The 17,258-nt window shown below is 36.9% G+C and overlaps 2 protein-coding genes across 4 annotated transcripts in view; one reads left to right on the plus strand and one right to left on the minus strand.

Annotated features, from left to right (window-relative positions):
* The window catches only part of RhoGAP5A (Rho GTPase activating protein at 5A), a 161,272-nt gene that overhangs the window by 46,120 nt on the left and 97,894 nt on the right, over positions 1 to 17,258 (plus strand). The window lies entirely within an intron of this gene.
* AP-1-2beta (adaptor protein complex 1/2, beta subunit) lies at positions 3,299 to 15,275 on the minus strand. Of its 3 annotated transcripts, none has more exons than XM_089708991.1 (18): positions 15,211 to 15,275; positions 14,852 to 15,013; positions 14,305 to 14,475; positions 12,948 to 13,145; positions 12,659 to 12,776; positions 12,302 to 12,492; positions 11,239 to 11,421; positions 10,539 to 10,721; positions 9,793 to 9,987; positions 9,432 to 9,524; positions 9,172 to 9,293; positions 8,592 to 8,782; positions 8,320 to 8,408; positions 7,886 to 8,014; positions 6,939 to 7,068; positions 6,365 to 6,482; positions 5,429 to 5,555; positions 3,299 to 3,879 (listed from the first exon to the last, which is right to left on the minus strand). In XM_089708991.1, the coding sequence occupies exons 2-18, from the start codon at positions 14,957 to 14,959 to the stop codon at positions 3,478 to 3,480; spliced, it is 2,748 nt and encodes a 915-aa protein (XP_089565117.1). In that variant the 5' UTR covers positions 14,960 to 15,013; positions 15,211 to 15,275; the 3' UTR covers positions 3,299 to 3,477. The 3 variants fall into 3 exon arrangements, with proteins under 3 accessions (XP_089565117.1, XP_089565115.1, XP_089565116.1); XM_089708989.1 differs by having other exon boundaries at positions 7,886 to 8,032; XM_089708990.1 differs by having other exon boundaries at positions 7,886 to 8,032; positions 15,106 to 15,223.

Below are 17,258 nucleotides of genomic sequence, written 5' to 3' on the forward strand. Positions count from 1 at the left end.
GTTTAATTTTCCTCCTTATTCACTCAAGTGCCTTTATTTTAAAGGATGATAAATTTTATAGAAGACAGGCCAAAAATATTTCGATATATATTATGTAACAGAAGAAGTAACATACTAATACTAAGTAGTAAGTATACATATAATAAAATCGTAGGGAGTCGAAACTGTACACTGAATATATTTTTAAAAGAATACTTAGCTTCACACTGACCCCCACAAATTAGTAGGGGGCTACACATAAAAAAAAAAATGCGTCCTCTAAAGAACGCAAGTATGGCCTAAAAAAGGTAATATGTCAATGGACTAAGGTGCAAATCTCCAAATCACTCACATTACGAAATTTTAGGTATGTATCAGGCACTTTACAGTTTATACCAGTTTATACTGTACGATTTTTGTCTTCACCGCCATACAAATCCATCTACACCGTCCCGCGACTTGCGTCGTACCAGTCACGTAAAATCGTCGATATGTATGATGATTACATAAGGAATACATTTTTTTTAATTTAAAAACAAACAGTCATTTACAAAAAAAAATACACAGTAATAACAATAATACATAAACATGGTTACCTATAGTTTCATTTCTTAACTATTTGTATAATTACAATATACCACTACTATGATAAATTATGTATGCCAAAATCATAAACATATTTTATTATAGCAAACACAAGCTATACCATGAAAGTAATTTTATTATAGTTATTTTTTAAGAATGGAATATAGAAGAATGTGTCTTGTAATTTGTGAAGGTGAAAAGGGTCGCGGGATTATAAATATATTTTTTTTCTAAAAAAGTTGAATGTATATAATTATGAATAACTTTAAACAAAAATACAGCATCGATGCATGTAGGTACGCCGAATATGCAAAGGTTGTAACTGGTGCCTAGAGGCACTGTTTGAATACTTTATAAGTAAATTCAAAACCTAATCTAGATATTTCAAAAACTTATTTTGAACTTTTTCTATTCGTTCAATGTGATTCTTATAAAGAGGATTCCAGATCTCTACCTAACTCCAATACACTGCGAACAAAATTATAGAATAGAGTTTTCATATTGTTTTCTTAAATGACTGATGATGATTAATGATTTATTCGAATAATAAATCCTAACATTTTGAATGCTTTTGATACAGTGTTTTCGATGTGCAGTTTCAAATGTAATTTAGAATCGAGGGTTAACTTCTAGGTCTCTTACAGAGTCCACGCGGGTAATAACTAATAACTATAGTCGTTAATAATAGGGTTATGTTTGCGGGAGAAAGTTGTTCAAAGGCCTTAAGGTCATTTTGTAGATCCACACCATCGAGATATATTACCATTCTATCTCGATGATCCACACATATGCTTGCGAACAAATTTTGACTGGCAACCTAGTCGATATAATATTATATTCTCCTAATTATAAAATATATAAGTACTTACATAAATTTTGGTTTTAGCAAAAAAACTATGAACGCACTAATCCTGCTGTAGGATCTCCGAGTACTAAAACTACTGTGGTTGTATAATTAATTTTACTAAGTGGTGTTTTCATGCACTTAATTGTAAGTAGTGCGTTTATTTAAATTATTGATTAGGTTTTTAGAGATAGAATATTTTTCTATTATGTACCTACGTTTTTAAAATTAAGTAAATAGGTGAACTCAATGATATTATATATAGAAACAAGAGGTAGATACGTCATCAACGCACCAAAACTGATTCCGTGAATTGGTCCTATTTGGGACCAATGCAATCAGTCAGATTGTCACCGGTCCCAGTGAGCGTATGTGCCGATAGGTACATTAAAGTTGTCGAAAATGCCTTCCTGTGTGTTCAGAAAGTGCACGTATTCGTGCAAAAAAATAAAGAAAGATAAAGGAATATTATATCACAGCAAAAAATATTAAATTATTACAGTTTAAGAGTAAAAATAACAATTTACAACTCTTTATGCTTGACACGTGTATTGAAATAATGAAAGAGATAAAACATTGCTTCAATCACTAGTGTGACAAAGCTAGCGTACACTGTGTTCAAAGATTATCATGTAGATACGATTATTGAAAATAGAACGGTTATAAAATTTCGATTTGGGTAAATACTTGATTATATTTATATTTAAATCCACACAGTGCATATAATTAACAAATATAGCTATTTATTATATACAATGAAATCGTGATGGCAAAAATGTTTGTTTGCAATAATAAAATGATAAATAAAAATAAAATGATGTTGAATATACGTACCTAAACATTAAAGAAAAGATTATCGCTACTGACGAAAAATGTTATTTGCTTTTCTGTAAATAGCTATTGAACATAAATTTTATTTGTGTTTTAGATAAAAAAGGCTTATAAGTACTTCATCCTTTCTTTTATTTCATCTTTTTTTTTCATCTAGCCATCTAGGCACCACTATTATTAAAATCATCCTACAAGTTGGAGTGATGACCTTGTACGGGTTTCGGGAACCGTGTGCCTTGAAACGAATAGCGTAAGATCGGTCCTTATTATTCTATAAGGAGGACTATGCAGTATGCTCAGCAGTGGGTGTTTATCGGGTGAAATGATGATGACCGAAAACGAACACCACAGCTAGTAATAAATACTTAATACAGTTATATCTCCGAAAAAGTTTTTTTTTTCATTTTAATACGACATCATACCTAATAATCATAAAATAGTAAATGAAATTGTCACATTTATTTACTTGTGCAGGAAACCTAACATCTACAACATTGAACCTTCTGTGTCGTTATTCTATGCCAATTACCATGGCAACTATTTGTTTATTTATATTTAATTGCCGAATTCTTATGACTTTTGCTTACACCTGCGCGGAAGCGACAAACTATCTTTGTCTTTTTTGTTTATATCTTTTTATTAGAGCCATCTCTCTTATACAGTCTGTCAATGTAATAAATTAAGTAAAATGAAAATTGTATTTGTGTGTGCCTGACACTGCATATGAAGCATTTTTTTTGGATATATTGTGAGTATATAACGTATCTATACATAAAATATCATTGATATAACGTATCTATACATAAAATATCATTGGGTGAACTACAATACTATCTTGGAAACTACAATTGATTGGAAAATACTTTTTTATCCAATCTCAAAATAGAAATCTAGCTGAAATATATAATCTGATAACATAATTCCGTTTTGAAATTATATAAAGATTTTTTTAAATATCGGTCGTTACTCTTGCCGAGGATGCTTCATGTAACAGATTGTAGATATGTATGTGTGATTCTAAGGTGTACAGGAATGTTAAAAAATAAATAAAACAAGGCATACACGTAACATATAATTATTTATTATTACAATGCCATGATAGCAACATATTATAGAGCTTAAATACATTTTCTATAACTCAAACATCCATACAACTAGTGGAATTTACAGTCACATTAGTCTTTTAGATAACTTATATTAAACAATACTTTCATAACAAGATCACGTGGCGCACGAGATTACGACTTGAGGATGGCTTCGTAGGCCTGGAATATGCAAGTGGCCACTTCGACCGTACGAGATTTGAGGCTGAGGGTAGCTTCGGGGTTTCCCGGTTGCAGTTTGAGTTCCAGCAGGACCCAGATGTTGTTTGTCAGTTTGAGCGACTGGTAGAGCATGTCTTGGCCTTCGACGTTGCGTTTCGCGATGGTGAAGACGTTGTTGAGGCTCATCTTCTGCGCGATGGTGTCTGCGGTGCCCATGACGTTGGCGATGGTGTGCTGCACCTCGTTGGCGGCGGGGATCTCCTTCCACGTGGTGAGGAACACGCGCTTGTCGAGCTGACCGTCCTCCGTGAACAGGATGTGTGCGGGGATCAGGCACGCGAAGTAGAACACGTCTATGTTGTTCTTCACCGCCACCTGGATAAATGAAGTTGAAAGGTTAATTTATTTCGAAGTAAACATTTTTACAGTTTTCGAGTCCTAAAATCATACGTAAGGTAGATGTGAAAATATACAAGGTGTCCGATCCGCACTTGTGCTTACGTATACTATGTTTTCATAGACACAATGCCCACATTAGTGGAGCGGTATATGGCGGCTGCGCGAGCCGCGAAGCTAGGGATGACAACGTAAAGTGAAAGGAAACATTTAACGAAAAAATTTTGACGTCATATTATTGTTTACGTATTTTCGACGTAATCAGTGCGTATAAAACTATAAGTTCCTTTCAGCTTATTACGCCAACGGAGGGATATCCTGTATACATAACACATATACAAATGTGTGATTTTACCTTTGAATGTGTGAATGTGTGGTGTGTGTATGAATTGTGATTGTATGGATGTATTGCGCTTGGTATGAGTGTGTTGGTGTAAATGTATGATGCTTTGTATGTTTGAGTGTGGTGTGTGCGTGTGTGTATGTTGGTGTGAATGTCCGGTGCTATAAACGAACCTGCAAGTTGTTGAGCGGCTCCATGCGCTGCACGGGCCCGGCGGTGGCGAGCGGCAGCGGCGCGTGTGTGTGTGTCTGTATGCAGTACGCACCTGCAGGTTGTTGAGCGGCTCCATGCGCTGCACGGGCCCGGCGGTGGCGAGCGGCAGCGGCGCGTGTGTGTGTGTCTGTATGCAGTACGCACCTGCAGGTTGTTGAGCGGCTCCATGCGCTGCACGGGCCCGGCGGTGGCGAGCGGCAGCGGCGCGTGTGTGTGTGTCTGTATGCAGTACGCACCTGCAGGTTGTTGAGCGGCTCCATGCGCTGCACGGGCCCGGCGGTGGCGAGCGGCAGCGGCGCGTGTGTGTGTGTCTGTATGCAGTACGCACCTGCAGGTTGTTGAGCGGCTCCATGCGCTGCACGGGCCCGGCGGTGGCGAGCGGCAGCGGCGCGTGTGTGTGTGTCTGTATGCAGTACGCACCTGCAGGTTGTTGAGCGGCTCCATGCGCTGCACGGGCCCGGCGGTGGCGAGCGGCAGCGGCGCGTGTGTGTGTGTCTGTATGCAGTACGCACCTGCAGGTTGTTGAGCGGCTCCATGCGCTGCACGGGCCCGGCGGTGGCGAGCGGCAGCGGCGCGTGTGTGTGTGTCTGTATGCAGTACGCACCTGCAGGTTGTTGAGCGGCTCCATGCGCTGCACGGGCCCGGCGGTGGCGAGCGGCAGCGGCGCGTGTGTGTGTGTCTGTATGCAGTACGCACCTGCAGGTTGTTGAGCGGCTCCATGCGCTGCACGGGCCCGGCGGTGGCGAGCGGCAGCGGCGCGTGTGTGTGTGTCTGTATGCAGTACGCACCTGCAGGTTGTTGAGCGGCTCCATGCGCTGCACGGGCCCGGCGGTGGCGAGCGGCAGCGGCGCGTGTGTGTGTGTCTGTATGCAGTACGCACCTGCAGGTTGTTGAGCGGCTCCATGCGCTGCACGGGCCCGGCGGTGGCGAGCGGCAGCGGCGCGTGTGTGTGTGTCTGTATGCAGTACGCACCTGCAGGTTGTTGAGCGGCTCCATGCGCTGCACGGGCCCGGCGGTGGCGAGCGGCAGCGGCGCGTCGGCCCGCGCGCCCGCGCCCACCGCGCCCACCGACAGCGCGCCCGCCGGGTACACGCCGAAACTATAACACAGTATTCTCTATTCAAACTTCTTTTCAAAACACGCATTCATGCGATCATCAATTCTGTCAAAACACGCATTCATTCGATCATTCGTTCTTTCCAAACACGCATTCATTCGATAATCAATTCTGTCAAAACTTGCATTCATTCGATCATCAGTTCTATCAAGACACGCATTCATTCGATCATTCGTTCTTTCAAAACACGCATTCATTCGATAATCAATTCTATCAAGACACGCATTCATTCGATCATCAGTTCTATCAAGACACGCATTCATTCGATCATCAGTTCATTCAAAACACGCGTTCATTCAATCATTTGATCATTTTTTGGAACGCAATTCGCAGTCTTTTCAAAGAAATGGCAAAAAACTTGACGGTTACTTTTTAAAAGCCACTTTTTCTAAAAGTACAATTTAACAGAACTAAAAGTGGCTAACTACTACAAGAACTTCAAACAGTCATTGACACTATAAATCCTAATTATGTTGGCGAAGTTGGAACAAGTAACTTTAAAAACGTATCCACACATTTGATTTAAAATATATAAATGTAACAGAATACAAACTATGCATATAAGTGGTAAATTGAGAAGATTAATATGACATGACATGATTAATATGAATATGACATATTTTACGGAGTACCGCAAGGTAGCATTCTTGAGCCTACATTAAGTTTAATATATGGATATGAATAAGGTGTGCCACCAAATGAAATACACCTGTTTCTTTTTAAAACTAAAACATGGAAATACAAAGTATTTTCATTACTTTTACAAGTTATTTTTTGTAGCAGGTACATACCTGTTTTTGTTGAGTTGTATCGCGAACCCGGTCATGGGTTGCATGGCCTTGTTAGTGAACGTCATCTCCATTCTGGGCTGACCGTTTTGTCGGCTGAATGTACCCCAGATCTCGAGGCCTGCAAATTTTGATAAATAATAGTTTTATGATGTATGAAGTTTTATTCTATTAAAAAAAAAACACGAGTGTCTAACAAACAAGTTTTAGAATGAGTGTAATCGTCGCAGATTTTTATTCCAATGGAGGACGGAATCTGACTAAAAATAACAAAGTTAATTCATAGCAAAGTTAAGTGTACAGTCAGTTTGGCCACTGAATAATGTTTCAATCGTTTAAATTTCAGTTACAGAAGTTGAAATATTACTAAGCACAGTAAAATCTATATAAGGTCTGTTTACTTAAATACTTTCAACTGGTCAGTACCTTTGTTATAAGACACATTAAAGTCTGTATGCTTGAAGATATAACTTCAAATGGTCAATACCTTTATCAAGGTACAATACCTTCTTATAAGGACACAATAAAGTTCGTTTACATAAATAAATATACAATTTGGAATGGTACTTAATATTACCTTTCCCCTTATCAGCGGGCAGCCAGCACTGTTTGGGCGGCACAAAGCTGGCGGGCGCGGTCACACCGAAGATATCTCCTAGTAAACCGGTCGCACTGCCCCCTGTTGTTGCCGGTGAACCGCCACCTAGCTGCAGTTCATAGCATAATATAATTTATTAAGCTATTGCATAGCTTCTATCGCGGGCCTTGAGCGCGGGGACAGAATCGAGAAATTGTGTAACGAAAAAACCTCACGCTCCCCACTCCGACGGGCGGACGTGTGGCTTGAAGGCATAGCATGCAATAGCTTTACCGCGGCAGTCCCCGAGTGCCACACGTCTTTTTTTTATTTATTACACTACTATGCTAGTATACATATTTATATTATTACTTAAAACTAAAACTTATAACTAGACTAGCACAGAGGGTCTCTTCCAGGCATAATATATGTTATGAATCAATAGCATGGTAAGAACTTGGCGCAGAGTTGTGATTTGAAAATTAATTGTCGTCGTATACATAAAAGATTTGTTTATTTTGAAGTCAAAAAATTATTTCGGATAGTTATGTTATTAATGAGAGACTCTTCTTAAACACAGTTAATTTGACAGTACTACGCAACACTCGTTCTCTATATTAATTTTTATCCCGAAAATACTTTCGCAAATAACTAATACTTCAACTATAAAACAATACTCAATTTGCCGCTGGCTTCACAATATTTTCTTTAATTTTTATTATTTACTAGCTTACCGCCCGCGGCTTCGCCCGCTTTGTCTACAACCTAATAAATTATATACTACACCCTTCCTCTTGAATCACTCTATCTATTAAAAAAAACCGCATCAAAATCCGTTGCGTAGTTTTAAAGATTTAAGCATACAAATGGACAAAGGGACAGAGAAAGCGACTTTGTTTTATACTATGTAGTGATTTGCATACTTAAGTAAATAAAAATAAACTCACCAGCACATCCAAACCACCAGCTAGCAGGTCCAAGTTAGACGCAGGAGCAGCAGGCGCTGGAGCAGCAGCAGAACTTCCACTCGCACTAGATCCAATGTCCATAGACAGCAGGTCCCCAATCAACGACTCCTGCGTATGCACAAGCGCCTTTGCAACGGGCGTACACGAATTTCATGTGTGATTAATTTCTTTCGCCACCAATGTGTGTGAAATTTCATTTTTAAACTTATAATTAATATAAAAAAAAGAAAACAATCCAATAATGGCGGCAAAAAGAAAGCAGAAAAGCAATTTTCGTAAGCATTTCAAAATGCGATAAATAAACGCAGCAAGCATTTTAAAATGCAATAATAAGTACAACAAATTCATTAATTTTTAACTTAACGAAAACATCTTCAAATGCAATGAAGGAAAAAATCCATAAAATATCTCACCTGGTTAGGAATAACGGTAGGTTGCGGCTGTGAATCTTCAGAGCCAACTCCGCGAGCTGGCAACGACTTGCGTACTCCAGCACCACGACCTACAGACAAACATAATATAATGTATATTATTATATAATGCTCATTAATTAATCTATTGGTTGAGAAAGAGCATGAACATCATCTCTGGAAATTTTCTACTAATGTATTTTTTTTACAAAACCTACCAAGCAAAACAGAATAAGCCCTTAAGAAATTTTTGGAAAAAAAAAATTGGCCCTTACCCTCAACAAACGCCGTGGGTGGCTTATGATACACTGAAGCCAAGGAACTGATGTGGCAGATGAGCTCATCGAGCAGCGTGGGCTCCAATAGATCCGTCTCTTCGGAGATCAGAGGCTTGTCCGCTAGAACCACTTCCTTAGCGGCCGCGGGGTCCGTGGATAGCAGGCGCCAGTAGATGAAACCGCGGTCCCTGAGGGTGTTAGTGATATTTTGCTTTGTAAATACATATATTTTGTATCTTTACGGGCACTGGGAACTATTGGCAAATTGGTGGAAAAATTAGGAAAAAATTTCGGCTATGTTTATGACATTTAACTACTGGCTATATATTTCGAAAAATTGGTAAAAAACTCAGTTTTGTATGCCAGGCAGAAAGTGCCGCAAAAAAAAAAATGTCTCCATAATAATACATTTAAGTCAAGATTTTATTAATCTCAAGGTTTCCCATATAATGAATACCATTACCATCTCAATCCTCAATACCATGGAATCATGCTTATTAAAAATCACGATTTAAAAACAGGTTAGGTAGATTGTTTTATGAAAATATGCAATTTTTAGTTATTAAACAACACTCACCTGAGATCAGGATTATCGGAGTCCTGTGTAGCCAAGCTAAGTACATGCTGCACCAACTCTTGCGTATCAGCTGGTCGCTTGAGGAACAGCTTCACCACCGCCGTCAGCAGTTGCAATTGTACCTAGAGAGCATAATGTGGAATATCGTATTTATGATCTCTAGTACATATATGCTACTAGAGAATATGAAATAATATTTGATATAGACGCGCCACTTTTCGTATAGTCAAATTAGACTAATATTTTATCAAATTACATACCTGAGCATTTTCATCATGGAATCCTTCGAGGAATGAGTCAAGCAACTCGTCCGCATTGTCGATACGCTCTGCGTACTCTCCCACGATCCATACCTACAAATAACACACATTATGAGACATAATACAATACATATTGAGATCGAAATTAGTTTGAATGCTGTCTGGATGAATGTTTCTGTTGTTATTAATATTTTTCATGAGTCAACAGAAATATGTTTTAAAATTTTTAATATTTATATAAATACAAACAAATATCTAACTTTAAATATTATTTTGGAAAAATATCAGAATCTTCCCGCACAATTTTGTCTCAATTTTAAAGTTTCATTTTAATACATAATAATTTTTAAATATAAATTACCATAGAAGCCCTAGCTTCAGGCTCGTCCAGGGTATCCAAGTTCTCACAGAGCGTGCTGATGATGCTCTCGTACTTGTTTGGATACTTGCGGAAGATGTCCTTGATCACCACTATGGCTTCTTGAACCACATAGTTTACTTTTGTTTGGATCAGCTCGAGCAAGGTTGAGACACAACGCTCGGCTGATGGTTCCACCTAGAATAATGTTGGTAGAATAATGTTTTGTATGAATAAAGGTGTCTTGTTTGGATAAGTTAAATTTGGGAATTCAGTATATACAGTTTTAAGGAATATAAAAGATGGATTAAAAGTTCTAACCGTGTAAAATTAGTTTTCATGTAAAAGTCAATAAAGTCTCCTGTTAGATTTAGAAGGTTTACAAAATAATGAAACGTCATAGTAATTTACACCCGTCCGATTAGGGCCCTTCTGGCCTCCTCCACTCAAGCGACAGCTCAAGCCGAGGTTCGTGGTCGCCGTGGCGGGGGGACGCCCTTGTGCATGTCGCTACCAGGGTGAACCTTCAGTTCACCCCCGCGTCCGCGTTAAAATGTAGAAGCCCTTCTGGCTAACATTGAGAGACACCACACAAAAAAAAAAAAAAAAAATTACAATCGAAACTATAATGAGTATTAAAATTTACTTAAAAGCTGATAATATATTATTTAAAAACTACGGAAAAAATACACCCGAGTCAAGGAAAAATATACCATATCACTCAACATTAAAGTCCATTTTCCACTAACCTTAATAGCGCATCTGCCAATCGCCCTCACGGCTTTCCTCACAAAGTCCACATCTACCTCGGTAGCATACTCTTTGAGCTCGCCGAGTACTTGCGCAATGTTCGCTTGAGACGCTAGACGAATCATAATGTCTAGTTTCTCCAATTTTACGTAGATGGGGTCGTTGTATTTCACGAAGAACACCTGGAAATATTTTTAATTGCTAGATGACGGAATAGCTTTTGTGCTTTTAAAAAGAGTTTATAGTATTTTTTCTGCAAAAAAGCTTATCAAACAGATTGAAATTGTTATTAATAATGATTTCAATTGTCATTTCAAAATGCCTTATTAAAGTGTGCATTCCTAATTTTATTTATTTTTTTATAATAGACAGATATTTTTACAAAGTTTTGCAAATTACCTATTAGAAATATTGTGCATTTTATGTTTTGTGTTATCAATTTATTTATGTAAGTGTATTGATAGTCACAATAAATATTTTATTATACAGTATCTTGCTTTGTATATTCTATCAATAAGGTGCCCATACCAGGTTGAACCTTCAGTTCACCCACGCGTCCGCGTTAAAATGTAGTAGCCCTTCTGACTAACATTGAGAATCACCACACAAAAAAAAGAGGTGGCCATGTATATTTTAATTAACGAGAAAAAAAAATTGGCAAATATTTGCCACGAATATTCGTGGAATATATTTATATACCTTCATCTCATGTTTCAATATGTCCGGTCGCTTCTGCACCACCAGGTTGATGTTCCTCAGCGCCACGTACTGCACCTCGGGCTCCGCGCTCAGCAACGTCACGAGCGGCGGCGCGAGCTTGCGTGATAACGTGCTTACTGCTTCTGCTTCCTCCGCTAGCATCTCCATTAGCTTCATGAGCACCTTGTATGTGGATAATGTTTTTATTACATTACCATATACCATACTTAAATTTCGTTACATCACAATACTATTATAAAGGCTTAAATTTCGTTAATTACATCACAATACTATTATAAAGGCGAAAGTTTGTATGGATGTATGGATGTTTGTTACTCTTTCACGTAAAAACTACTGAATGGATTTGAATGAAACTTTACCACAATATAGCTTCACATCAGAATAACACATAGGATAGGTTTTATCCCGGAAATCCCACGGGAACGGGAACTATGCGGGTTTTGCTTTGAAAACGCGGGCGGAAATCTAGTATACTATATGAACTTAAATTTCGTTAGAAAAGCTACATGTTACATGCTTTATAAACAGGCCATTACAGACAGTTATAAGAGAAGAGAAAAAAGCAGATGGATACATTATGCTTTTTATATCTTAAAGCTAGACAGAACCATGTTATGCAGAAACTATGAAACCAGCCATTAATCTCATATTCTTAATGCAGATCAATAGTTATTTAGTAAATCAGTTTCTAGTTCTAATCTTTAAGACCTTAAATGTGAAAATATCACTGCAATTTTACATCTTTACATAACATTTTATTATGTTAACAAAATTACATAGAATAGCAATGTGCATACGATCTAACATTCACACCTGTTTTTTTTATTATTTACTACCAAATCTTCTTATATATAAAAATGAATCGCAAAATGTGTTGGTAAGCGCATAACTCGAGAACGGCTGAACCGATTTCGATAATTCTTTTTTTATTATATTCCTTGAAGTAAGTACGAGGATGGTTTTTATGTAGAGAAAACGTAAATATGTACCACGGGCGAAGCCGGGGCGGACTGCTAGTTTTTAATAATAAATTCCAACATACCTTAACCGCAGACAAAACAACAGCCGCATTAGCGTGCGCCAGTCTCGGCGTGATCCTCTCGCATATAGAGTGCGCTTCCCGCGAGTCCCTCGGGCAGTAGTTGGACAATGCATCCAAAATAAACACCTGCCCCCACTCTGTGCACTCGTTAAGAGCTGTTAGTAGCTTGTTTATTGTTGGTGCATTCATTTCTGCAAGAAACGATTGGATTATCTAAATCTCTATATAAATCGCGCCATGGTTCTTGTTTCTTGTTTTTTAGGTATCAGAATAGGACGTAAGGGATCATGCATGGAAAGATTATTTAAGTGTAATAGTATTTTTTACCAAGCAAGTTATCAAAAGATCATTTCATACCAACTAATGGATGACCAGAAACGCTAGCTTCATTGATTTCTGAAAGTGCTGCCACGGCATTAGCCACTACCATTGGGTTTGAATCGCTCAACAGATCTTTTAATTGGTCTAAGAAGCCCTGAAAGTATTAAATTATAGTACACATTATATAAGTCATATCAATGTTATTATAAAACAGGATTATATTAGAAATCACAAGCTTATTAGAATCTATTAATAATCCGTTATTAAATATAGCATTCACTACTAGAAATAAAGTACAAGTCTAACTAAGAGTGATAAATATTACCTGATCTTCAACCATGCTGGGTGAGATATCATACAACTTAGCGACGCACACAGCGGCCGTTTTCCTCACATACGGGTCTTCGTCCTTGAGACATTTGCGCAGAGGCTCACAGAGGTACTCCGTGATCTTGTCCACGCGAATGCAACCCATTGTGCGCACCGCGAGCGCTCGTATCAGTGGGTTCGAGTCTTCACAATCCTGAATATGTTCATTGGCGTTTGCATTTCGTATTGGAGAGAAGGAACAAAGCAACACATCAATCATACTGAAGCAATTTGACTATAAGCAAGTATGGTAGAAATTCACCATTAAAAAGGTTGTTACTGAATAATACAGAATATAATTTAATGTATCTAGTTATAATCTGTGCAATGTATAAAATTTAACTAACTACATAATATATAGCATAATTATAATATTAATTCTCCAGGTTTGTATAAGATCATTTATTAGAATAGCAATAATAAAACCACATATGCCTATTTATTATGCTTAAAGTTGTAGTCTGTTATAGAGAGAGGGTTATATATATTAGCATAAGTAGCTTTAAAAGAATTATATGTGTGATAAGGGTTCCTTAAATGTGATTTATTCTCAGACATTCGGCAACTTTCTACCATACAATACAATATGAGAGTAACCATAGCCAATGTGCTTCTATCTCAGAATAATATGATGAGGCATGAGTTTTTGTATTTACAGTAATTACATTTTAAAATTCAGCATTGATATATTTCCAATATATACTTATTGATGTAGATTTACACATCTGTGCTTGATGATCACTAAGTTAAGTGTAAAATCATGCAAAATTCTAGTCACCTAATCATGCATGTTGAATCAGAAGGCATGAGAATGTCTATTTTTTAATACTTGTACCCTTTGAGTGCTTAATCTCTCTAGTGTTCTTAATAATGTGTAAATCTACAAATGATGAGTTGATTTCTTTGGATCATATGTTTACCTTAACAAGCTGGTATGTTGGTAGATCCTTCCACCCATCATAATATGGTACAGTAGACATTAAAACGATAAAAAAGACAAGTCACTCACATAGATAGCTAATCTATTTTACTTGTCATTAACAATTTCATTAAGTCCTACCATATTGGGTTATCAAACAATATACACATAAAGAATTTGTTGACATAAATATTTAAGCAATACTTATGGAGGTTTGTCATCAAGCTGAATAATGATTATAAATTGTCCTTTCTTTCAGAGTTGTCACCTATTTTGTTATGATATTCGCAAATTAAAATTGATGAAAAGCAATAAAACTTGATTTTGGTGTAACATTTTAGTTGTTTATGAAACAAATATAAAATAATAGCATTAATAAATAACAGAAACATACCTTAACAAATGTATTAACAGCCATAATGGCCATATCAGGTTGTGACTTGGCGTAATTCATAAGGTACAAGTAGACCAACTTCTTGAGTTCAAGGTTGTCGGTCTGCATGCAGTTGACAACGTCTGGGAATAGTGCAGAGACATCCTTTCCAACTGTCATGGATGCTATCACCTGAAATAACAATCAAATAAAAAATATGAAAAGAACTATTATTCACAAATTTAGTATTGTCCCTGTTAACTTTTTAAAACAATAAATGAAACAATCTAAATGCAGTTATTGAAATAAATTAAAAAAGCTTATAAGAAAATGAATAATTTAAGTTAATAAGAATACACCCAGTTACATAAAAAGCTGGCATAATATGGCATTTCTAACATAGTTTTTTTTTTTGTAAATAGTTTGGCAAATTTTTCTAGAGTGAATCATGATCTATAAATGTGAAATAATGAATTAGTTTCTCACAATGTCTCACATATTGTTTAGAGGTGTTAGGTTGCTATACTGAATTTCAAAAAGGCGATACTAAAGTTACATTTCTACCTACCTTTTTAACAGCCTCCTTCTTCTTTTCTTTTTTGTCACTGTTTAATTCTGACTTCAATTCAAATATTTCTCCCTTTTTTGTCGTCGTAAAGTACTTTGAATCAGTCATTTTGATAAACTCTTGATTTTACAGTTTTATTAAGTAAATTTTCTATTTAACACCCTAAAAAGAAAAATCAATAGCATCAGCTATGTGTCAAGTTATGGTTTCTATTACTTATTATAGTCACTAAGTTTACACTTTCATGTAATTACCTAGGGTACAATGTAACTACAACTGAAATTAATAGTGTAATTAAGTAGCAGTAAATTAAATAAATAACAAATTCGTTAGCGATTATTATTTTAATTGAATCTCACCAACTATGAAAGGGGCGTACAATTCGACGACTGTCGACAATCCTATCCTATCACCTATGGCTGCGACAATCGACATAAGACAATTAAGACATTAGACATTCGACACTCGTCTAACGTCTTGATGACATGACAATGACATCTACATCTATGACGTATGACAATAACATTACGTTTAGAAATATTTTGGATCTGAACTCAGAGGTAGGTTTATTGCTCTGAGGATCTGAAAGTGCCATAGACTTAATAATGAAATGAGCTTGGAATGAGAAATAGAAATATGGGCTAGTTTGAACTGTGGTTCTATCTAATATTCAATTTTGAATCATTTAATCTTCAAAAAAATAAAACAATTTTGAATTTAAAACTTAGATCATTAAGTAATGGATGGAGTACGCTGGCAAATGTTCTAACTAAACTTTCTGCTGATTTTGGTGCGGGGAGGGTAACTCACACTATGAAACACAATCACACATTCACAAAAATAATTTGTGTCACGAAAGTCGTAAAAATTTACGACCTTTTAAGCGACGAGTTTTTAAATTCAACTCTATCACTAAGTTCATAAAGATTAAATTTGTATTTCATTCCAAGATAGTCTCGTGGGGAGTGTGGTTCAATATCGCGTTCTAAATTCAACTTTATCACTTAGGTCATAAAGATTAAATTTGTATTTCTTTACAAGATAGTCTCGTAAGGAATGCGGTTCATTATCGCGTTTTAAATTCAACTTTATCTCTTAGTTCATAAAGATTAAATTTGTATATTTTCTTTCCATGATAGTCTCGTGGGGCCGCATCAATGATCGAGTAAACATGACTCGATTATTTGTCTTGATCATATCGCTAAACGATACATCGACGACTATTAGAAATTGCATTTAATTAGAAATGTACGTTAAAAAAAATAAAAAAATATACACAAATGAAAGGTTATTCCATCTTTTTTAATATTCGACATGTTTGAATTGCTTCTGCAAGACTTGACAGTGCAAAACGGCATTTTTAGCGGAGCACTCGCAGACGTCCTTTCGATGTTTTACGAATACGCAGAGTGTTTGTAATCGATTACGCAAGTATTATTCTAAGTACTAGCGGTCCGCCCCGGCTTCGCCCGTGGTACATATTTACGTTTTCTCTACATAAGAACCATCCTCGTACTTCAAGGAATATAATAGAAAAGAATTATCGAAATCGGTTCAGCCGTTCACACGTGATGCCGTGACAACGCGAAACGGGTGCGGACCCGCCGCCTTTTTATAGCTCCCGCCGCGAAGCGCGTCGAACGCGGCAACTGATACACAAAAATAATCCTTATGGGATGTAATTCACGCGCGATGACTTATAGCGTATTTCATGTATAACTTTGGTGTTTCTACACCGATTTACATGATTCTTTTACTATAACCTGCCTAGGAGTATGAAGAATAATTGTGCCAAATTTCGTTAAAATCCGTCGTGTAGTTTTTGTTTCTATAACGAATATACAGACAGACAGACAGACAGACAGACAGACAAAAATTTTACTGATTGCATTTTTGGCATCAGTAGCGATCCCTTATCACCCCTTCATAGTTTTTTTTTAAATATATTTCATGTACAGAATTGGCCTCTCTACAGATTTATTATAAGTATAGATTATTCTAAATTACGTGGACATGTTTCTGTATTTGTGTATATATAAATCTATTACCATACTCTATTGCTATAGTACAAACTATTTAACATTATATATATTCCATGTTTTTTGAATTTTATTAATCTAATTGCAATTTTTATCTTATATACAAATGATCAGTAATAAACAACTGAAAATTGGTTTATTTAATGCCGGTTCCATTTGCACAAAGCATGATGAATTCCAAGTTGCTATTGAGACGCACAATCCTGATATTATGGCAATTAATGAAACCTGGTTGCGTCCCGGTCAGGAAGGCAGGGCTCCAAACATTCCCGGATATTCTTTTCGACACATACCGCGCCAACTGGGCACCAGGTCGCGTGGTGGTGGGGTTGGGTTCTTTGTTAGGCGTGGTTTGTCTTTCCGTGTTT

Source organism: Colias philodice, chromosome 21 (assembly GCF_061535455.1).
Source record: "Colias philodice isolate Cphi_HAF_F1 chromosome 21, ilColPhil1 Martin Lab GWU primary, whole genome shotgun sequence".
Taxonomy (NCBI): domain Eukaryota; kingdom Metazoa; phylum Arthropoda; class Insecta; order Lepidoptera; family Pieridae; genus Colias; species Colias philodice.